The 22,433-nt window shown below is 42.6% G+C and overlaps 1 protein-coding gene across 6 annotated transcripts in view; it reads left to right on the top strand.

The window, feature by feature from the left end:
* Nucleotides 1-22,433, top strand: part of SYTL1 (synaptotagmin like 1) — a 452,201-nt gene that overhangs the window by 330,227 nt on the left and 99,541 nt on the right. For all 6 annotated transcript variants that reach the window (XM_078681778.1, XM_078681781.1, XM_078681779.1 and 3 more), the window contains 5 exons: nt 4,035-4,089; nt 4,872-4,914; nt 11,005-11,159; nt 13,186-13,308; nt 21,288-21,454. In XM_078681778.1, the coding sequence (XP_078537904.1) occupies nt 4,035-4,089; nt 4,872-4,914; nt 11,005-11,159; nt 13,186-13,308; nt 21,288-21,454 (543 nt within the window). The remainder of the gene's footprint in view (nt 1-4,034; nt 4,090-4,871; nt 4,915-11,004; nt 11,160-13,185; nt 13,309-21,287; nt 21,455-22,433) is intronic.

The raw sequence follows: 22,433 nt of genomic DNA on the forward strand, positions 1-22,433 counted from the left end.
GGAAAAGCATGTTTAAACACACATCCTAATTTGGCTGACAGTGTCTTGCAGACACCGCCACCAAATAGCGCTCAACACCCCGCGGATCAGCGGCGGACGGACCTGCCGTCCGTCGCTGTTCCCACCGCCATCATAATCTGGCGGTGGGTGTTTTCTGTGACCGCGGCGGTGAATCCGCATCCTCCGGGCCGGCGGTGGCTTCCACCGGCCCGGAGGATGCGGATTCTCCGCAATCATAATCAACACCTAGCTTGTTTGTTTTCTGGTTCAGGGAGGACCTCGCCTGGCATTCCAGGATGGACTGTTCCCATGAAGGGTAGGGTCAAGACTGACTGCATATGAGTGGGATCAAACTGAGGTGACATGGTGTGCAAAAAACTATAGATTCGGATGCGGCCCAAGCGATTGCCAGTGGCTGAGATTAATTAAAGCACTCCATCGATTACTTTGTTGTTTTTGCAGGTCTATTGGTAGAATTTAATTTACAGTCCCTTGGTATATGGTATTCCACTTTATAAAGGACTTATAAGTAAATTGAGTATGCCAATCAGGTGTAAACCAGTCAAACCATGTTTAGGGGAGTGAGCACAGGCATTTTAGCACTGGTTAGCAGTGGGAACCTACACAGAGTCCTAAGGCCAATAAAAACAAATTCATCAAAAAGTGGAGAAGAAAAAAGGTAAAATGTTTGGGGGTGACCCTGCAGCGATGTCTAGCTCCGACAGAAAACAATGCAAAATTATGTGAGAGCTGTAATCTGGCATTTTGCGTTATATTTTAGCCTAAAATGCATCCCTGTTTTTAGATAAAAAATAGAGCTAAATAAGACATAACACGAACAGCAGCCACTTGCGTTTCTGTTTCTTCACATTGTTCATGTGTTAGGAATTTTTGCTGAACAGTGGACTTATTATGCATAATGGCGAAATTTTAGGCATTTTGTGAAACAAGCATAACAAGAAAGGGTGGACATTACAGGAGATTATGTCAACTAATGTAAATTTCACCTGGGCCTTCTTTTAACTGACACAAAGTGACAGCATTTCAAAACAAAGAGGAGGTAATGGCTGAACTGCCATGTCCTAGACGTCAGGGTACGGGGTTGGTTCCAGAGCAGGATGGGCTGCCATGACCCAGCATTCTCTCGTGGCCTCATTCTAGTCATGACCTCTTGTAGTCTGGCAGGGCTGCTCTGAATATTTTTGCAAGTACTGGTTTTGTTTTTCAGTCCACCCTGTGAGGCAAGCTTGACCAATATATTGAAAAGGGTGTGTTATTAACAAGCAAAGTTTTTTTTAAAGGTTTTGAGAGGGTTGATTCAAAGTCATCACGTTATTGCTCTAAGTGGCAATTTATATTCAGTTGCTGCCACGCAAATGTGTTTCCACTTTAACTTACAGATTTGCTAATGCTCCTAATATCTTTCCAAGATCTTTCAAGAGAGTTGCAGCCCAAGTAAAAGGGCGTTCTTTACTCGTATTAAGCTAAGGGGCATGGCAATCCATGGTGCAGTGACACAAGGGCTGTATGGCCTGAGGGCCTCTCTGAACCCTGATTTTTACAGTATTTTACTACCCAACAGCTGTGTAGTGGGCCCATTCTTGATTGCTCTATTCCCTCTGCACTATGCGCCTAATTTTGATGACAGTGGACGAGCACCAGACCGACATCAAAGCGGCAGGGAACGGTCCAACCATAGGTCGGCAGGTCCACCCGGTGTATTTGGAAACATCCATTTTACAATTAAATCTTGTGAGGCGGGCGGAAAAGGTCCGCAGCACAAGCTAAAATAAAAAATTTAATGTTTTTAAACATCCTTGCACTGTGTGGCAGGCACCATGCAGTCCCTGCCAAACGATGCAGGGATGTTTAAGGAGGTGTCAGAACTGGTAAAATTCCATTGGGTTCCTCAGGAGCAGTACCCTCAAGAAGCCCACCTTCCAGCAGTCTTGACTCAAGCTTAACTGCACTGAGTATCAAAGTGGCTAGACGTGGGGGGGCGGAATTAGGGAGGGTGCTGCAGGGAGGGAGACCTGGAACGAGATGTTGTCCTTGATTAGCTTTCCTTTCGTGCTTAGAAAACTCTTTGACTATATTTAACATGGGTTAAACAATGACAACATTCCTGTAAAGGAAAAGCAGGTTATACATAGAACAGTCGTCATGTACGTCTTCTCAGGTTTCACTGGCAATTTCTGTTCCTATAATTCTCAAGGATACAATGGAATGGCTAAACAACCATGTTTCAGAATGAAGCACACATTCATATAAAGAGCCACTTGACTTTAGACACAATGTTTCTGTAATGATGTGCTTTAACCACTGTTAAATATCACAGTGGTACTTCCAACAACCTTTTTGCAATACACAACACATTACATATGCTAATGAGACAGATTAGTATTCAAATGTCCAAGGGAGCACTTCAGCACTATGTATCAGAGTTCAAATATGCAAATGTCCAGGAAGCGCATCAGCGCGATGCACTGAGTCCAGATATGCAAATGTTTAAAGAGTGCTTCAGCAGGTATGCATATCCCCCCCAGAGCACTTCTGCACGATGTGTCCAAAATGCCAGAGTCATCAATATGTAAATGCCCAAAGAGCGCTTCAGCTCGATGTACAACAGTGCCAAAATCACCAAACATGTAAATGACCAAAAAGTGCTTCAGCTCGCTGTACTAAGTTCCAAAATCACGAAACATGTAAATGACCTAAGAGCGCTTCAGCGTGATGTACAAAGTGCCAAATCACCAAACATCTAAATGACCAAAGAGCGCGTCAGCGCAATGTACAAAGTGCCAAAATTACCAAACATGTAAATTCCCAAGAGCGCTTCGGCGCGATATGCAACTTTGTTTCAAAATGCAAAATAACAAAAACAGCACATAGTTCCTTTCATGATGCATTTGGTTAAGAAAGGAACCCTCCTACCTGGTTGTAGCTGAGAGAGGATCTACAACCTGGGAAAAGAAAACAGAAGTCTCCTTGCTGCAACCAGAATCTTCTTTCAGCAACCGGAGAACAGGAACAGCTGCTGCTCAAGCTCAGGGTTCTCAATAACCAGCAATGAGAACAGGGTGTGGCCCCTATTTAAAGGGCTCAGGAAGAAGCTTCCAGATTCCAGCTCACAGGTAAACTACTGGAGCTGAGAAGGGACAATAGGCCTTGATAACATCATAGTCTGCAACAAGCAATGGCACAGACAAATGGCAAAGTCACAACAAGCATTGGTAAAAACAATAGAAAACAGTAAACAGGTGCCGGACAAGGTGCACCAGGAAACTGCTGTGGCAGAATTATGACAGGAGGCTCCATAAGTGCCCCCCAGACCCTATAGCGGAGGGCCAGAGGGCAAGGGGACCCTGCTAGTGGCCCCCAAAGTCACTTTCCGCCTGTCTTTTCATGGCGATGGACTGCCATGAAAGGGCAGTTTGAAAGTGACATCATAATCCTGATGGCAAAGCCGAGGCTGACTCTGCCGTCATTATGGGATTATCATTCCGCCTGCTGCCCCAACGGGCTCTGTGAGCTCGTCGGAAGCAGAGCAGAATCCCCCAGCAGTTCCCCTCCGGACGCCAGTATTATAATACCATAGATGTCAAGCGGAAAGCCTCCGACTAGCTGTCGGATGGCTTTCCACCGGACATTGTAATCAGGCCCTATGTGTCCTGCACCTAGATTTCTCCTCTTCTTTCTCAATGCAGAGACATTTGCCTCAGATACACAGATAATTACTAGGATTTGGACCCCAGGTCGCTATAATCTAGCACCACTAATCTAGCACCTATGGATACATGCATGAGAGTGTGTGTGAATGGGTCACTATACATCATTCTAGTGACATGTTGCACAGGCAACTGCATGGCTATGAGGATGTGGTATGTGTGGGCAAGGCTGCATAATTTTGAGGGAGTCTGAGTGGGTCTTAATTGCATATGTTGTTTTGATCAAGAATGTATGAGTGAACATTCATGTGTGAGACCGTCTTAGTGCTGCATTGGTCAGAAATCTCACGCTCTTCTCCACTGCAGGGCCTCTAACAAGGTTGTTCCTGAACCTGTGCTGCCACAGTCTACCAAACCACAGGTAAGCGTTTTGTTCACACCCATGCTTTAAGACAGTTCTTATTGCCGAAAAAGGGAGGACTATAAAGACCATAAACCAACTCACTGAATTGAAAGAAAGCTTAGGTTCTAAATGACAGCTAGCTACCGGCCCTTTCTAGTATACACGCTATCTTAGATTAAGGAAATCCTGGGGCCAGTAAGCTTGACCACCTAAGTGAGCTATCCACATTGTATTGGGATTACTGGGGACAGTTAGTGTGTTTCTTTCCTCTATATAAGATGTCTACAAATTAAAGGAATCCAGGGTCCGGTCAGACTGTCTCCCAGGAATTATGTCGCACAAACATGGGAAATACAACCCCAACCAGACTTTCCCGTACAGGCATTTTATCATACAGATACAGGAACCCAGACCCACATGAGTGTGACCTGCCAGTTGTGCTTGCATACAGGCACAGGAAACCCAGGTCTATGCCTGCCTGGCTCTCACATGCATGCTAGCTACAGATACGGGGAGTCCAAGACCCAGTCATACTGACCTCCCCAGAAACGTTCCTGTACAGATACTGATAATCCAGAGCCTAACAAGAGTGTCCCTCCCAGCAATAGAGGACTTATATAGGGAATCCAGGGCCACACATGTCTGCTCAGGCAAAATACAATACAGATACATCAAATCTAAAGCCAGAACTAGAAATGGCATTGACACGTTTTTATATTGTTATTCATATTGTATAGTAACATTGTAAATTCACTGTCTTCACTTTTGTTTTATGTATTCTTATGTTGCTTCTCTCCTAGGAAGTCACCATTTCTATGCCTCTAGTCAATGGTGAGAAGAAAGGTAAATCAAATGTTGAACTGGGATCATTACTCATTATACTCCAACCTCTCTCAACCACTCATGATTCTCCATCCCAAATCTCACAATATGTTGACCTGCTGACTGATTCTTCTCAACTTTTATATTGTATCTCATGATTAAGACCAGTACTACTTTTTAATATATGTGCATTTTCTGCAATATTAGTGTTATCGTGCAGCTCCTGCCCATAGATTTTGGTAGTGAATTCTCTGTCACTTTTCAAATCTTGCTGTTATAGGTAGTGTATCTTTACACTTCTCAATACCACCTTTGGGTAGCGGTAATTTGGATCTAGAATATTGGTGAAAGTAAGCTGGATGTCTTAAAATATTGTCATGTATTTGTCCAATATCTGTGGGTAACCCCCAGATCTTTCTAATAGATGCTATACAAGACTGGAGTTTTTAACATAGCTCCTAGGGAGCAGGATCTGTGGCTGATTTTCAGTTGTTAACATGGGAAACATGTACATGCAATATGTTTGAATGGTACACGGTTACACTGTTGGAAGTAATACTGGAAATATAGTACGTGTTTGGCTCCCCTGGACCTATAAATGAATTCCTTGATTATTAAAAGAAATCGACTTGTGTACAAAGTAGAGATTTCAAGCTCCCTTTGAACCAGTACTCCATTTTCAGTAGTCAAATTTGTATTTGATTTTTGATCAAACTATTTGTATAAAAAGGTCTTAAATATTGTTACTCACAGGTATACAGCAGGCCGATTGGAACCACAATAAAATGCATTTCTAAATACTTCCAATTCCCATACTGAGGTCAGCTCAGTCTTTCTTCCTTATATTAGAGACAAATGTTTATGATTGAATGGTTCTATTTCTTTTAGTTTCTTTAAAATATAAGCTTTCTGAGGTACGCTAAGGAACAATTTGTAAGAATGCTGAAGGAAAATAATCATGTTTATAATTTCAACTAATGAAACGTGGACGACAAAGGGGCTTAAGCTGCTGTCTTTCTTCACAAAGAACAGCAATGCCAAGTGGGGAACCTAAATGCCAAAAACACTTTCTGAAGGCTGGCAGAAATTCCTGAAAAGGTTGAGCATTGACTCACATGAGGTAATAGAATCAAAAACTGAATATGGATGTTCCATTGGGTAAAAAGATTTAGGACTTGATTACGAGTTTGGTGGATGGGATATTCTGTCACGTTTGTGAGGGTGTAACCCTTTCTGCTAAACCCGTAATCAGGCTCTAAGTGGCTACAGTAATCCCAAGACTTAGAAGATCTTAAAGATTGCTGGACTTAGGGTTAGTGGAATAGGAAGACCAATGGGGTTCCTGCCTTGCCAGATCCATGGTTTCCCACCCCTGTTTAGAGGTGCCACTTGGTTATGGTTATCGGCGCGTCAGCCGGCTCCACCAACAGTAACCACTGACCCTGGTGTCCATTGACAACAGGGCCTCCAGGGCATATAGTATAATGGCTGTCACCCGTCACTGTGATTTTCTCTCCCATGTCCACCATGCAAACTATGCCAGACATAACCATGGAAAATGTAGAATGGCGCTGACAGACAGAGAGAAAACCTCACACATGTGGGGTATTTTTATTTGTTTTGAGAAAACGAACTTCAGTTTTAGGAGATCCTTTTCTCTAAACCAAAAGGTTTGCAGAGTAGGTGTGTCAAACATCGCTCCCACTAGACAATCCCTCAGTGCTGTGAGAGTAGCTATGGCGTCTCCCTTCACATTATAGATATCTCTGCCAGGCCAGCAGAGATCTGTAAATTGGACTGAGAGTCCATAACTAGGGGAGTGGAGGCCATGGCGTCCACCCCCTTGGCGAACTGTCTACCAGGATCTAAACCGCCCTCCTTAGTTTGTATAATGGACCCAGCAAGCTCTGTTTGTAGAACATTAGACTCTTAATCTCAGGGTCAAAGCCCATGTTGAGATCACTAAAAGAACATCTACGGTAGTAATCAGGTCCCAATTAGTTACTCCATTTAAACAACAAATGTTAAAGATGATTCAAAATATGTCTAGTGGAAATGGATGTGGTAAAGATGATTAAAAACCTTTAAAGAGATTTTCTACTTAATTTTTAATTAGACTAGAAAATCTCATTTTAAAAAGTGATAAAATATCGCTATCGAATGACAAAGGAACAATTGAAAGCTTTTTAAAGTCGGCGAAAAACAGAAGTCCCTCATTCATGCCATCCTATACATCTACAGAATATAGATTAGAAAAATATTTGCTAAATTATTGGCAAACAGAGTCAACAAAATAGCAGATTCATTAATCCATAAGATTGTAGTGGTTTTCTTTCTGGTCGTCAATTGTACGCTAATACCAAGTTTTTAATTGAAGGTGTAGATCTTTTTACTTATAAGAAAAACGTAGCTGTAACTATGCTTCACTATGCTGCTAAAGCAGTTGACCGTGTGAGCTTGGAAAGCCTCTTTTTGATTCTAAGGACATTTGGTTTCCCTTCCCAGCTTACAAATGAATTATGCAATTTGTACAGGGTAACCACACTAATGTAGAGTTACATTAAGAAGAAAGTGAATCCTTTAAGGTAAATCGCGGCATAAGGCATGGATGTTCCCTATCCCCTGTCCTGTTTCTGTTATTTAGTGAGCCCCCTGCCAGTGGCTCTTTGTGATAATAAGAATATAGCTCTCCCAATATGAAACATATAAAAACTGAAACTTTATGTGGGTGACGTAGTATTATTCTTAAAACCTCCTAACCGTAAAACGTGATAATGTAAATGTAATGAATGCTCTCAAAGTTTTTGTCTTTTTTTATGAACTTGGACGTTATAAAAGTAACTATTAGAAAACAGATACTTTAACTTTTAACATCTGCTCAGAATTCCTTCTCGTGCATTCTTTAGAAATGTAACCTTTATTATAGACTTGCATACGGTAAAGTATTCATTCAGAGCAACAAAGCTCCAATCATTTCACTTAACTATTTCTACTTGTTCACTTTTGAATGAGGTTATGCGCTGGCTGCCATACTATGTTTGGCTTCTGCAGCTTTTGTGCTACGTTGACCGTATTCTTTTACATGGCATGAACAGTGAGTTTACAGTTGATAACCTTTCAAAAAATACCTGTCTCCAAAAAAGTCTGATTTAAGACTCTTTAATGGTTCCTTAAAAGCAAAGCAGCTTTTAAAAACATTTTTCATTCCATATTTTATTCCACAACTAGAATACAAGATTTAGTGGGACACAATCAGAGAATTCTCCCTAAGTGTGAAATACCAAATTGCATTGCTATTATATTTCCAAAGTATAAACCCCAGTTGGCATTTGGAGCTCTTCTAATGATCAAAATAATTGGTCCTATAATCCTATTTGGCAAAAGTTGGAGACTTGTAATGAGAAATAGAACATGTTCAGACTGGATAACTCTACATTCAGCGAGACATAACTCTACACAGTCCGCCATGGTCTCTTACTAATAGCAAAAACAAATTATAGTATTGAAAGTAATTGTCTTTAATAAAACCTGCATTCATTAGATTAAAAAAAAACAGATGTAAGGTGATCACGTTGAACTTGTAAGCAAAAAGGTAACTTATCAAAAAATAAACCATATCAGTACAGAACATCTAGCCACAGAACCCCTAAAACAATCATGATTCAGAACTAAACATATAGAAAGAATATGAAGACAACAACCACAAAACAACAAAACATTACAAGCAAATCAAGATCATCTGTTACAGAATGCAAATAACAGATAAATGTGTAAAAATGTGAAGAAGAATCTTGATAGAAAAAACACAAACACAAAGAACCAACAAATACTAATAATTCAATACAAATTAAAAAAACTTCATACGGGCATATAACGACATACAAAAGTTTAATGTCTTAACATAACATGGCATACTATAATTGTATTAAAACATTTGCATATCTTCACACAAATGCAAAACTGAAGAAAAAATATTGCTGAATGAGGGTTAGTTCATTTTGGCTGTAGCCTGTGTGTGCACATTTCTTTTTTTTCTGACATGTTTTTGGTTGCCAGCTGCCTATTTCCTTCATAAAACGTCTTTCATGTACATTCTCACTTAATCATTTTATACATAAAAACTTTCCTAAAGCACTTTCATATTGAGAATAGTACAACATCTAGCAAGGTTAAACATGTTTCCTACAAATAGCAGAGAAATCATAATATAGTAAAATAAACAGAAAAAAACAACATTTAGTAGGTGGTAGTTCAAAAGAAAGTGAAAAGTGTACACTGGGGCAGAGATGAATTCAAACAGAGCCTGAAAGAAGGTTCTAGTCTTAGGAAGCTTGAAAGGTAAAATGAAGGAGGTGACGGAGAAGAGATGGAAGGTTAAGAAAGGATGGGGACGCAGATGTTGGGAGGCAGTAGTGGGTGTGGAGCAGTACCAAAGAACATTTTAAAGGAAGGGTACATTTATTTGAGTTTTATGCAGACAAACCAAATTGGGGAAAATACACTGATTTAGAGAAGATTGTAAGGGGTTTATATAGAACAGGGGAGTTTAAGGAGGAACAGATAGCTGAGATGAAGATTCACTGGTAACATGGTGCAGGCTGAGGCATTTAGTAGAGTTGATAGCGAAGCAGCCATCAAACCTTAAGAGAACTGGAGTGAGGTTTAGAGGTGCGTTGCAGTTCTGGACACGACTTCGCATCCATAAACTACTGTTTCGAAATACCATTGTCTCCGCGCAAAAGAGAATGTGAGGCAGTTTATGATCTACGCTTCCTCCATGGCATTGTGATGAACTTCTGCTGTCACACTTAGAGACCGCGCACTTTTAAGGTCTGGCCTACCAGAGAGCATAAGCTGTCTGCTGGTGAAAGAGGTATTGTCAGCTTACATTGGGCATAGAGCCTGCCCATTGCTTATCATTGGCTCGTTTTACTGTCACTCTCATTTGCTTTCTTCTTGTTTGATAGCTTCTGTGGGGTTCTTCTTGGATTTGTGTTTGTCCCTCCCCTTGAAAGTGAGCGTATCACTTGTGTCTTTCCACTGCTCGCTTTTCGAACACAGCTTTTTTCTTTTTTGGTTAAGCATTTGTTTTTCATGTGCTTCTCTTTCCCCCTCTGATGCACAATGTGTTGTGTTGCTCTGCCTCAGCCATGTGCTTCTCCGCTACCACCCTCGATGTGCTCGCCCTTGTGTGCTTCTCCTGAGGCGTTGCTTTCTCGCCTGCGCCCCCCGTCTCCATGTTGCTCTTGCTCTCTCTCCCTTATGGTTGCTTTTTCATTTGCCTTCTGTGTTGCTCTCTCCTATGCCCTCAGTGTTGCTTCCCCCAACCCACGCTCTCCTTGTATTTTTTCCACGCCCGCCTCTTCCTCTCTGTGTTCTTTCACCCACTTTACAAAAAAAGGCACTTTTGTTTATTTTTAATTTTTATTTACAACCCAAATCAGATCAGTTATTTAAAATAAAAAAAGGGCTTGCATCATGTTGTACTTGCATGCATGTTTGATGCCTGCGCCTACAAAATGAGGCAGCTTATCTTTTTTTAAATTCATCTTTAGCCATGCTGCCCAGCGTCAGGGATGCTCTACAGCATTGCTAAAAACCATTGGCAAAGCCTATATGATCTCAAGGCTAGACCTATTTGCTGTGTCAATTCATTACGTGGCGATTGCCTCCTGGGAGTTTTCAAAAACCAGGTTAAGCAGAGTACAATTACGCTCATGTTTGCATTAATGTTTGCGTAAAAAGCTAGTTTCTAGACCCCAGAAAACCCAACGCAGTGTGGCTATTTGTTCTGTCATTTTTCAATGGTATTGAAAGTACTTTTCCAGATAATTTTTTTTATCATAAAATCGAATCAAAATGCTTCTGAAGTAATGTATCAAAATGAATAGCATGTACCAGTCTCCCGCCTCCTAGTGGGTATGTTACATCCTCCGGAATATGGCACTATGAAGGGGCGCCATTTTATGGGTCCCTCTTGGGGGATAAGATGGTCCAATTTGATTTTATTTATAGTGTTCTTCATCCCATATTTCTGTGCTTTGGTCTCCACTCCTGTCCAATAACTCGAAGCCCAATAAAGTGTTCAAGTACCCTGTGTTTTCTTTGCAGAAGCCAGTCTTGAGAATCAGGGCCCGGCGCAGCCTCAAACAGCAGGGGGAGCCCCAGATGCAGAAGAGGAGATAGCCCCACCCCTACCCCCAAAAGATGGCAGGGAGCAGGAGAGGGAGGAGGTCCTCTTATCACCTGTCATCATCACAGTACAGGTGAGAGCAGAGAGGACCATGCCAGTCCCACCTACCTCCCATAAGAGTCACAGGTGTCCTGTGAGAGACACCAACCTCTTGTGAAATTACTATCGCCTGTAAGAGCCACTCGCCTTCTGTCAGAGCCATGCATCTTACCTCAGGTACCTCCTGTGAGAGCCATGGAACTCCTGTGAGGAATACGTGCAATACAAATACAAATGTTAAAAGCGGGAATATGAATATAACAACATAGTCACTATGGGAATCCCCTATCTTCTGTGATCGACACCTAGGGGCATATTTATAAAAAAAAAGGTGCAGGGCAGCAAGCTGCCTTGCTGCGCTGCGTGTTTGGGAAAGGGCAGGAACATGACATGTGTATTTGTAAAGCACACGTTCACCCGGAGGTATGTTGGCGCTGAATAACAGATGTTTATTGTTACCCAACTCAATGGTACTCATTTTATCGACCTCATATGGATGAAAGGCAGAGTGTACCCGCTGGGATTTGAACCTGTGACCATGAGGTCGAACACAGGCTCCTGCATCCACTGATCCACCAGACCCGGCAGGAATGTGCTGTGCTTAGCATTATACGTCGCATTCCTGTATCTTCCCAGTACTGGTGCGCAGTGTGCCGCCTAGTGCCAATGCAGGCACCCTTGCACTGCCTGCAATTGTAAGCAGGATCTTTTTTGTGCAGGAAAGACACCTTCCTGCACAAAAACAATCCACTGAGGCATTCTACCCGTTTTAGTTGTGCTGCCAAATTCAGCACACATAGAAAGAGAAAAAACGAGGAGAAATAAAGATATTTCTCATCTTTACACCTCACTTGGGAAGATGTAGCATTTTGATGCATTCCCAGGTCTACCAGTAATGGTAAATGTGGGAAATGCGCCAAAATCCATGGGTGGTGCATGGGAATACCCGCGCTCCTCCCACGGAACACCTCCCTATGGTACAGCAATCGTTGAAATGTGTTACTCTAGATTTATCAAGCTACCAGGGCCACGCAAAATGGCCTTGCGTGGCTTGATAAATCTAACTGAAGACTGCATGGCTCTTGCACCCTTTTGCATGGAGCAAGGGCGACCTAATTCTTTAATAAATCTTCCCCTGCGCCTTTGGTATGTACACCTGTGAGGTCCATGTACTTCAGGCAAGGAACACATGCGGTGTCATGCAAATGGAAGAAGTATTCTATAAAAATAAACATAACATAGTTCCTGTGAGAACCGCATATGGGAGCTCCGTACCTTCCGTTGGAGTGATCTACCTTCCTGTGAGATCTGCCTACCTCGTGTGAGACAGGAACTTCTTGTGAGAGCAATGCAAGGCATGTAACTGTTTCTGTTGTGTCACGTCATCCCCCCTCACGCACAAAAGACTTGCTCTCGCCTTGCGGCGCCCTTTTCTTTTTTACATGTGCTCCCGTTGTGAGTGCTCATTTGAAAGACTGTTTCCCATTTTGTAAAAGTCTGTCAGCAGTGAGATTCTTCCACAAGTTGTTGTGCGTTAGTGCACTGCTGGTTGAATTACACATAGTGCCAATATCAGCAACACTCCCCATCCCACGTACAGCAATATTTTTAGGAAATAAACCACACGACACCTTGCTTGTGGAACAAATTGCTGCTGGCTTATTTGCATACCAAAAATGCCAACATGGTGGGTTATCTTACTGGCGATCCAAGGAAAGGCAACCCCTCCGCCACCTGCCCGCCTGATGAGCCAAATTACACAGCGGCCATCGCCAATCGGTGCTTACCAATTTTGGGGAGGGGCTAACCCCTCCCACCCCTAGGGCGGTCCCACAGCGCTAGAAATTTGTGTGCCCTCATGTGGCACTAAGGCTGCCGCCCTCTTATGAGGGTCCCCTCCATGGATCACGGGCAGCCAACACGTGTCACATGTGATTTGACCCTCTTATTTCCACATCTTCTGTTTTGGAACCAGTTTTGAATAAGATGGTCCTATGTTTTGCAGGAGTGCCCCAAAATTGTGCTGTCTGTTTGATGTTCTGCTTTTTTTTTTATCCCAGAGTGACGAAGAGCTCGACAACGAGAAGAGGAGCTCACTTACCTCAAAGAACAACAACGCCCTGAACACACACCACATCCCACTGAAAACCAGCTCCTCGATGAGGAGCCTGGGCTCCACCACGGTATGTGGGTAGTGTAAGTGGGTATGAGCCTGGAGACCTCGAGCCATGAGAGCGAGTGTACGTGGGGATTACGAGGACCTGTGTTGTAATCTTTGTAGTTCCCCATTCCTTCCATTTACTTTGAAAATGTCATTTGTTTTGAACATCCGAAACTCAGGGTGAACAAGGCAGATGTTTCTCCTGATTATAAGTTTAGTGTGGAATAAGGACTAACCCACGCATTAGTTCCATGTGCCATTTCCCCAAGAAAGTCTCTGCAGGAAATAGCCCATGCAAAACCCGGGTCAAAGGGCAATTGGCGTCTTAATTGCAGTATATTTAGAGCCATATTTATCAAGGGTTGCGCCGCTTTCGTGTCAAAAGCGATGCAACCCTTGAAATGCGATTTATCAAGCCACGCAAGGCCACCTTGCATGGCCCTGAGTGACTTGATAAATCCAGAGTAACCAGACACAGCGCAAATCGCTGCGTTGTGTTACTCTGCCCACAGAGGCGTTCCATGAGTGGTGCGTGGGTGTTACCATGCAAAACCCATGGATTTTGACACATTCCCCGATTTACCTTTACTGGTAGACCTGGGAATGCACCGAAATGGTACGCCTTCCCTGGGGAAGTGTAACACGTAGAAATATGTTTATTACTCTTAATTGTTTCCTCTTTCTATTTGTGCTGCATGCTTCAGCACACATAGAAAGAGCAAAATGCCTCAGAGGATGTGTTTTGTGCAGTAAGGTGTCCCTTCCTGCACAAAAACAATCCTCCTTACAACGCAGGTACCCTTGCACCATGGTGCAAGAATGCCTGCTTTGGTGCTAGGCAGCACATTGTATGCCAGTGCTGGGAAAAGGCAAGAATGTGCCGTATTGTGATAAATACGTCGCATTCCTGCCCCTTTCCTGTAACGCATTGCTGCGCTGTGCTGCCTTATATTTTGATACATACGGCCCTCAATGTATAAAACAGGACGCAAATATAATTTGCTCCGATTTTACCTTAGGTGCTGCTCCCGGACTGAGGGTGCAAGAGATGCAGAGAAATTGACACACTTACAGAGATAAAGTTAAACAACGAGGGTTCCAAAGCTAGACAGACAGACAAGGTGTGAGAGGAGCAGAGCCATAAGCTAACACACAGCGATAGAGGGATGCAGGCCATATAAGGGAAATGTGCAGTTCAAGGGAGAAAGGATTATCTTTTCCATTAAACTCTGGGGCATATTATCAAGGGGGTTTATCTCCGCTTTTTTGGCTTTAAAAGCCAAGAAAGCAGAGATAAAATTATCTCCCTATTACCTAGCTGTCGCTAACACCAGTTAGCGACAGCTAGTAGGGGATAGCGACCATCTTGGGCCCCGCTTTGCATGTCAGTGATATTTATCACTAATGACATGCAAAGTGGGCGTGCCAAGATGTTAGCGACTGGAAACAGTCGCTAACATCGCTATCTCCTATTACCAACTTTTGGAGATATTCACGCTAAGCTCGAATATCTCCAAAAGCTAACACCTGCCCCTGAGCAGTTCTTAGCCATGTTATCCAATGGTAGGTGGATAACATGGCTAAGAGCATTAGCTCGGTAATGCATGAATATCGCTGACTTTTCAGCGATATTCATGCATTGCGGCCGATTTTTATCGCTTAGGAGATAAACCTTGATAATATCAAGGCTCCTAAGCGATAAAAATCGCCACAGCTCGGCGATAAAAATATCGCCGCTAAACCAACATAGCGATAATTATCGCTAGTTGTTGGTAATATGCCCCTCTGTTGTTAAGTCAAGTCACCTTCAGAGTGCCAAACAAAATGATATTTTCTAACATCAACTGTTTCTCAGAGAATTATGGCACGTATTTGCCGGTCTGTGCAGGGTGAAGAGTAGAGTTATCCCCACATGGATTTGCATCTGTCATCTGTAGGTGGTTGGTTATGCTCTATAAGAGGAATATTCACCTGCAGAGCTTTCTAGCTACCATTTCTGTTGTCTGCACACTGACTGGTGGTCTATCGTGTTGCACATGTTTATGTCAGCTTTAGTAGGGGTTAGATGTATGTGATTGTTTTTTGTTTTTTTTCTTAAGTTCAAGAAAATTTTATTTGATATCAAAAAGAGAAAAGCAAGGTGTCAATACAAAGTACAATGGAAATATAAAACATGGAAAGTTATGATAAATAAACCAATCATAAGGTTATAAATAGTATCAGAAGGAATATCCGGGCAATGGAATGAGAAAAGGAAAAGGCATATAAACATTAATCTTAAAAACAAGAAAAAACCTGAAAGAAAGGTAAAAAATGATACAATGAGGAAAAGAAAAATGGAATGCAGTGAGCATTTAAGGAGGTTTGAGGACTTCTTGTTGCGAGGGTAGTGGACTAAACGAGCGATTAGCACAAGTATCCAGGTAAAGCGTGATAGGGAGCCATAAGTCCAAACGCTTTGCGGCCATGTGAGCCGGAAAGACAAAAGAAGTGTCAAGTCTGTGATTATGGCAAACATTAAACCACCACGCCTTAAAGGAGACATTGGAGGAGTTCTTCCAGTTTACAGTTATCTGCTGGAATGCAGCGGCTAATAACAAGTCAATAATCTGAGGCTTTAGTTCAACATTATCCCAACAAGGGGAAAGGCTGCCTAAGAAAATGTTTATATGAGAAAAAGGGATACTTGTATGAAAAATCAAGTTAATCTGAGCCCAGACCTGCAACAGAGGTACATAAGAACAACATATGGAACAAAGTCGCTTGTGGGGATGAACAAGACCAGCATGTATGAGAAGTGTTTGGGAAACGCTTATGGAGGTCAAAAGGTGTATAGAGGAGTCTGTTATAAATAAAAAACAGGGACTGTGTTAAGGTTGCCGCTCTTGAGGATTTACGTATCTTGATCCAGACTTTGTCCCATAGTGAAATTGGCCAGGACGTGGAGAGGTCATGTTCCCAACATTCCTCTACTTTAGATTTAGGCCTAGGGGAGTCAGTAGTATGAAGGTATTTATAAATGGAGGAGGCGTTTGGAGTCTAGCGCAGAAATGAGTGAAGTAGTGAGATGGGAGTGGGAGAAGCAGGAGATGGATGTAGCTGAGAAAGTTGGTTGTAAGTTTTTAGTGCAGCCTCCCTAAGTAAATGATAGTTGCGAGTGAAGGAGGTAGGTAAGTCATAGAGGGAACGGAGAGTGGTGAAAGACAGGAAAGAGGATTGAGAAAAGAGTTGAGAGATCCATATCAGCCCCCTGTGATGCCATGCTTTCCAAAAGAAGGGTTTGTTACGAATAAGTAGGGCGGTGTTATGCCAAATGGTGGAAGAAAGGAAATCAGCAATGGACGTGGGAGGGGAATGGGAAGAAGATAGGAGCAGTGTAGTAGTACATTTATGGATGGGAGTGGAAATGGAAGAGGGTTTACGGGAGAAGGAAAGATATTCAGCGAAGGAGAAAGGAGAAAGGAGAAATAAGAAGACGTTCAAATTTAGCCCATAAAGGACAAGGGGTGCTGAGATCTTGTAGCCAGAAAGAAGCTTGACGCAATAAGAACGCTTTATGGTAAGCAGGGAAGTTTGGAAAGTTAACTCCGCCTTCTGTCTTAGGACGAGTCAGTCAGGCGAGAGACATTCTAGGCTTTTTCTTATTCCAAAGAAAGGACATCAGAATGGAGTTAATTTTTTTTTTTTATTTGGAAGGAATGGATACAGGAATATTGGAAATAGTATAGAGGACTATGGGAGATAACATCATTTTAATAGTGTCAAGGCAACCCCACCAGGACAGGTAAAGAGGATGCCACTTGGACGTTAAGTCCACTAATCTTTGGGTGCATTTGGATAGACAGAGGGAAACAGTGTCTGGAATGGTAGGAATAATATGCAAGCCGAGATATTTAATATGGGAGGATTTCCATGTGAAGTTGGAGGCAGTAAAATCGGGTTTAAATGTGAATTTCGTTAAGGGTATGATCTCACATTTATCATTATTGAGTTTATAGCCAGATATTTGGGAGTATTCATGCACTTCAGCAAGGAAGGCGGGAATCGAATCAGTGGGGTTAGAAATAAAAAGAAGGATGTCATCTGCGTAGGCGGCTAGCTTAGTTTGAGAATCTGATATTTGAAAGCCTTGGATGGTAGGGTTCTGACGAAGTCTAGAAAGAAAGGGTTCTAAGGCCAAATTAAAAAGAAAAGGAGATAAGGGGCACCCTTGACGGACACCTCTTCCCAAATCAAAAAAGGAGGATATTTGACCATTAGCACAGACAGCTGCACGTGGATTGGAGTAAAGTAAGGAAATCAGAGAAATAAATTTGGGACCAAAACCAAACCAATGAAGGGTGTGAAAAAGATAGGTCCATTCAACTCTATCGAATGCTTTTTCAGCATCAAGGGCAATGGCCGCAAGGGAATGGGGCAAATGACGGGACTTAGATAAAACATTGAATAGCAATCTAGTGTTGTCGGTGATAAAGCGTCCCTTGACAAAGCCTGACTGTTCCTCACCCAGAAGATCCGGGAGAAGAAGATCGAGACGTGCTGCAAGAGATTTCGCAAATATTTTATAATCAATGTTAACCAAGGAGATTGGCCTATAATTCTTACAATGTTGAGCATCTTTTCCTTCCTTGGGTATGAGGCAGATATGCGCATCAGAGAAGGAGCCTAAAGAAGAACCCAAGGTGAGGAAAGCCTCAATGAGGGAGTGTAGTTTGGGTATAAGAAGTTTTGAGAAGTGAAGGAAAAATTCAACAGTAAAGCCATCCGGCCCAGGTGCTTTATCTTTTTGGAGATTCTGAAGTGCTGTAAGTAACTCTCGTTGAGAGATGGATGTATGTGATTGTTAATGGCAAATCCTCTGACTTCTGGAGGAAGTGCTAAATCCAAAGCAGCCCTAGTGGTGGAATTTGTTCCATCAAAGGGAAGCCCCTAGAGGATTATTTAGGATTTGGCAGAACAGAAGCCACTCCATAAATTGGAGGATCTACAGCATCATTAAACCCACTGTTCCCCCACATCCTTTCGAGATGTGGGAGCCACCACACTTTCAGTGGTGGGGCCTCAGCTGGTTCAGTCATTGAAAAGGTTCAGCCAGCAGCCCATCCACCACAGCGCTGCTGGATGATGCACATCATAAGAAAATCTGTCCTCCTTGGGACCAACCTTCCACCGTTAATTTCTCCTACCCAGGTTAGGCATGCTTGGCTTGGCAAGAAAAAGAAAGCAATCAACCACAACACAGAGGGAGAAAACTGCTTTGCGGGTTCTTTCTGTAAAACAAAAAGGTAGGACAAGTGGGCCTCCAAGACTTGAAGGCCCACCTGGCATCAGATTTTTTTATGAAGGTGCATCGATGGAGACACTTACATTGAAAATAGCCAGCTGAATTGATCTGTAGGTCAAATCCGTCAGGCAGGTGACACTGCAGTAGGCATAGTCAGGGCCTCCGCCACCGTTGCCAATAAGTGGCTAACTTGCTAACCAATAAGGGAACCTCTTAGTTTGTGAACCCTTGAACAACATTTTCTGCATTCCTGAGTTCTGCTGGGACTAGTCTTTAGTTACAGTTCTCCTTTAGCTTTCACACTAGTAATCCCCATAGACCAGGACGGCATGCATCATTTTCTGTGAGATGGATTTAGGACAGGTCGACATATCACAGCTCTTGGATTCTGCTTTGTAGCTGCAGAACTGAGAATCTGCAGGACTCCTACCTCTGTAGGCACATGGCAATGGCCAAAGGTGAGATGGGTCGTTTAATTTCTGAAAAGATATGACAGGGAGCAGATCTTAGAAAGTGCCTTCTAATGTGTGAAGCAGAGAACGTTATGCCAGTGTTCAATGCTTGTATGAAAGTACAATTCATGAAACTCATTTAACTGTGAAAAAATATTGTGCTAGTAGTAGGTGCATGCCAAGAATACTTACAAAACTCCATTACAACAATACCAAACAACGTTAAAGTGGGACCGAATTCCAGCGACTGCTGATTAATCCATCGTTGACCGCAAGAGCAATTTCAGTCTCTGCATTGATCCGCTCCCAAAATAAAAAAATTTCAAACATGTCACTCTGATATTGTCCAAAAAATTGGAAATTTACAAAATCCCCCACAAATTTGAGCAAATACTTTGAAATTATATTCATACCATGAAAAAGTACCCACTATCTGAAATGCAAAACAGGACAGGTGAAAGGTCAGAGTATAACGTTCCTTCGAGGTATGATCCCTGGTGAATGATAGTTCCCACGGCTATAGTGTACAACTGCTGCAACTCCTAAACAACCCCAAAAAGAAGCTTGAATAGGGCTTAAATGTGAAGTATGTGAAGGAAGACAGTGCCTTGATACCCATGGCTATAAAACACAGTGTAAATGCTCTATTATTGGTAGTTAGGAGAAATACATGCATCTAATTTGTTCAAGCCACATACACTATTGCTCCAGTAATTGCTCCTCCCATTCACTGTTATATACAGCCTTGTTTTCCTAAACTATATGTCAGTCACTCAATATGCTGATTATCGTCTTGGTCCTCTAGATATACCCACCATGAGCCTTCCCTTTCTCTACAGCCCTATGATCATCGTTCCCACTTACCATAAGACCTCTTATGGGAGGCGAGCCATGGTCATGAAAGGGGGCACCACATTGTGCTCTCCACTTCAAGCCCTGCCACTGTCTCTATTCCAACTTATTACGTGGCCTCTCTCATCACAACCATCCACTAACCTCACTGAGGTTGTTAGCTCGCGGTATGTAGGAAACAATGTGTCTCCTATTATTTTTCCTCATCCCTTCTGCAGTGTAGTGGCACCATCATGATTCTGTATGGCAATATCAATATATAGTATGTGTCTGCATAGTCCACAAGAAACGAAAGGATGGAACTGGTCTGTTACCTTACCGTAACTGCCTTGCTATTATGACGTTCTAAGAATGTATCTGTTATCTATATTTTAGGCCTTGTCTATTTTGTCACCCGTAGCACTTTTTCATGATCTCACTCCTGGGGATTGTTCGCTATCTTATTCTTATACCTGGTGTATTATGACTTTTAGAACTTGCGTAACATCTCACTCTTATTGCTGGATTATATCACTTTCAAGACTGATCTAGAACGATTCTCACTTATGTGTAACTTTATATCAAGCACTAGTCTGCTATCATGTTACTCATGACCCAGGAAAATGCAATAACAAACCAAGGTCACATCTCATTCCTCTTATCAATGGTCTGCTGTTGCTTTGCCCTAGTTTGCTTTTGCATTTCTCTTGACTATGGTCACCTGTTATATTGTACTTAGCTCTGATCTGCTATTGCAGTAGTCATAGTGCTGGCCTTGTTGCGCATTATATTTGGAGTGGGCTTTCAGCAATATTTTTTTGGTGCTGGTTTTCTATTCCATTACTCTTTGAACTAATCTTCTCTTACATAACTCTTGATGCTGGTCTTCAATGATGTTGTTTCTGCACTGGTCTTCCTTTGTACCACTCTTGATGTTGGTCTTCTACCTCGTTTCTCTAGTCCTAATCTTGTTTTGCATTATTTCTTACACTGCGCTAATAGGACATTACATTTTTGCACTGATTGTCTGTAGCATGACTATTGTTCTCATCTTCCCACTCATCTTCTGTCTAATAACTCTTGCTACTGATCTTGTATCGCATTAGCTTTGACACTGTTTTTGTATCGCATTACTGTTGGCACTGGAATTCTGTCACATTCTTCTTGGTGTTATTCTATTCAGTAACTCTAGACCCCAGTTTTCTACTCTGTTACTCTTGCCACTCATCTTCTATCTCATTACTCTTTGCACTGATCTTCAGTTGCATTCTTTTGGTGCTGGTCTTCTGTAGCATTACTTTTAGCAGTAGAGCACAGTTTGCTTTTCCTTTGGTTTGTCGTGGGCTTGTATCCCTGCTGCTACCTTCAGCATTTGCTATCTTTATCTATCCATGACCCCTCACCGTAACGCAGCTGTCCTTTTCCCAAGTGCAGCTTAATGGAAGTGTCATGAGCCTGTACAGTGATGGTGAGTTTGGCAGTGTGGAGGTTCGCGGCTGCATCCAGTTCTCCCTGCAGTTTGATACGCGCAAGAAGGAACTGATGGTCATCATCATTCAGTGCAGGGACCTTGCTGAAGCAAAGAAGCAGAGATCTGACCCGTGAGTCCTGGGAAGGTTATGACATGGCGCAAGGGGGTGGATATCTTACCCCGGACTTATCGGGAGCCTCAAACTGGTAGTGGGCAGCAGAGATTCTACCTGCGAGTTCTCTGGGGCATCTAACCTGGTCTTTGGGGCAGAGGGCATTTCTGTGAGTTATTTGGTGCTTCTGCTCTGGTGATGGTGAAAAGAAATCCTACCTTTGAGTTCTGGAGTGCCGTCAATCCTGTGTTAGGGAACATAAGTCTGAAACATTAGTAATGGAGAGATTACCACTTTATTAGAATGCAGATGTTAGACCTGTATTTTCTTGTGTGTGGTCCATTGTTATGGTAAGAGGTCTGATTTCAAAAAGATGAGTGGCCTCTGGTTCAGGCCTGGGTTGCACAGCACAGGCTTTGTGTTCTAGGCTGGGTCTATTCTGGTCTTATGTAGTAGAGAAGCAATTATTTAGGTCCTAGGGTGGTTCTGATCCAGTATAAGGGTGAAGGAATTAATCTTGTAAGATGTAAATGGGTTATGCTTCTGTTTTCTTCTGAGCAAAGATCAGATCTCGTAGCTTTGATCTGATGTTAAGGAGCAATTGAATTGACTTGAGGGCAGTTAGTGTGGTTTTGAGTAATTACAATGTTCCAGTGGTTAGACTCTGGGTTCAGGGAGAGGGAACAGGAATTGGGTCTGTTCTTTACAGAGCTCTTCAGTCCTGTTCCACAGTATTCAGCCCTGGAGATGAAGTGGGAGTAATAGTCAAATGGCAGCTCAGTCCTTCCTCCAATGTCCAACCTAACCTCATTAACTTAAGACATGACCACTAAATCCACCAGAAAGAAGTGCAGTGTCTCCTGACGTTTGCAGTCTTTATTTTTAATGTGGATAAGTACAGGTATGTGCTTTGCCTGGTCACTTGTTGAACGTGGAGAGCAACATAGATGTCCACACAATGTCTCTCTCAGAAGCTCCTCTGCTAGACCCGAACACT

The sequence above is a fragment of the Lissotriton helveticus genome, chromosome 3_1 (genome assembly GCF_964261635.1).
Source record: "Lissotriton helveticus chromosome 3_1, aLisHel1.1, whole genome shotgun sequence".
NCBI lineage: Eukaryota > Metazoa > Chordata > Amphibia > Caudata > Salamandridae > Lissotriton > Lissotriton helveticus.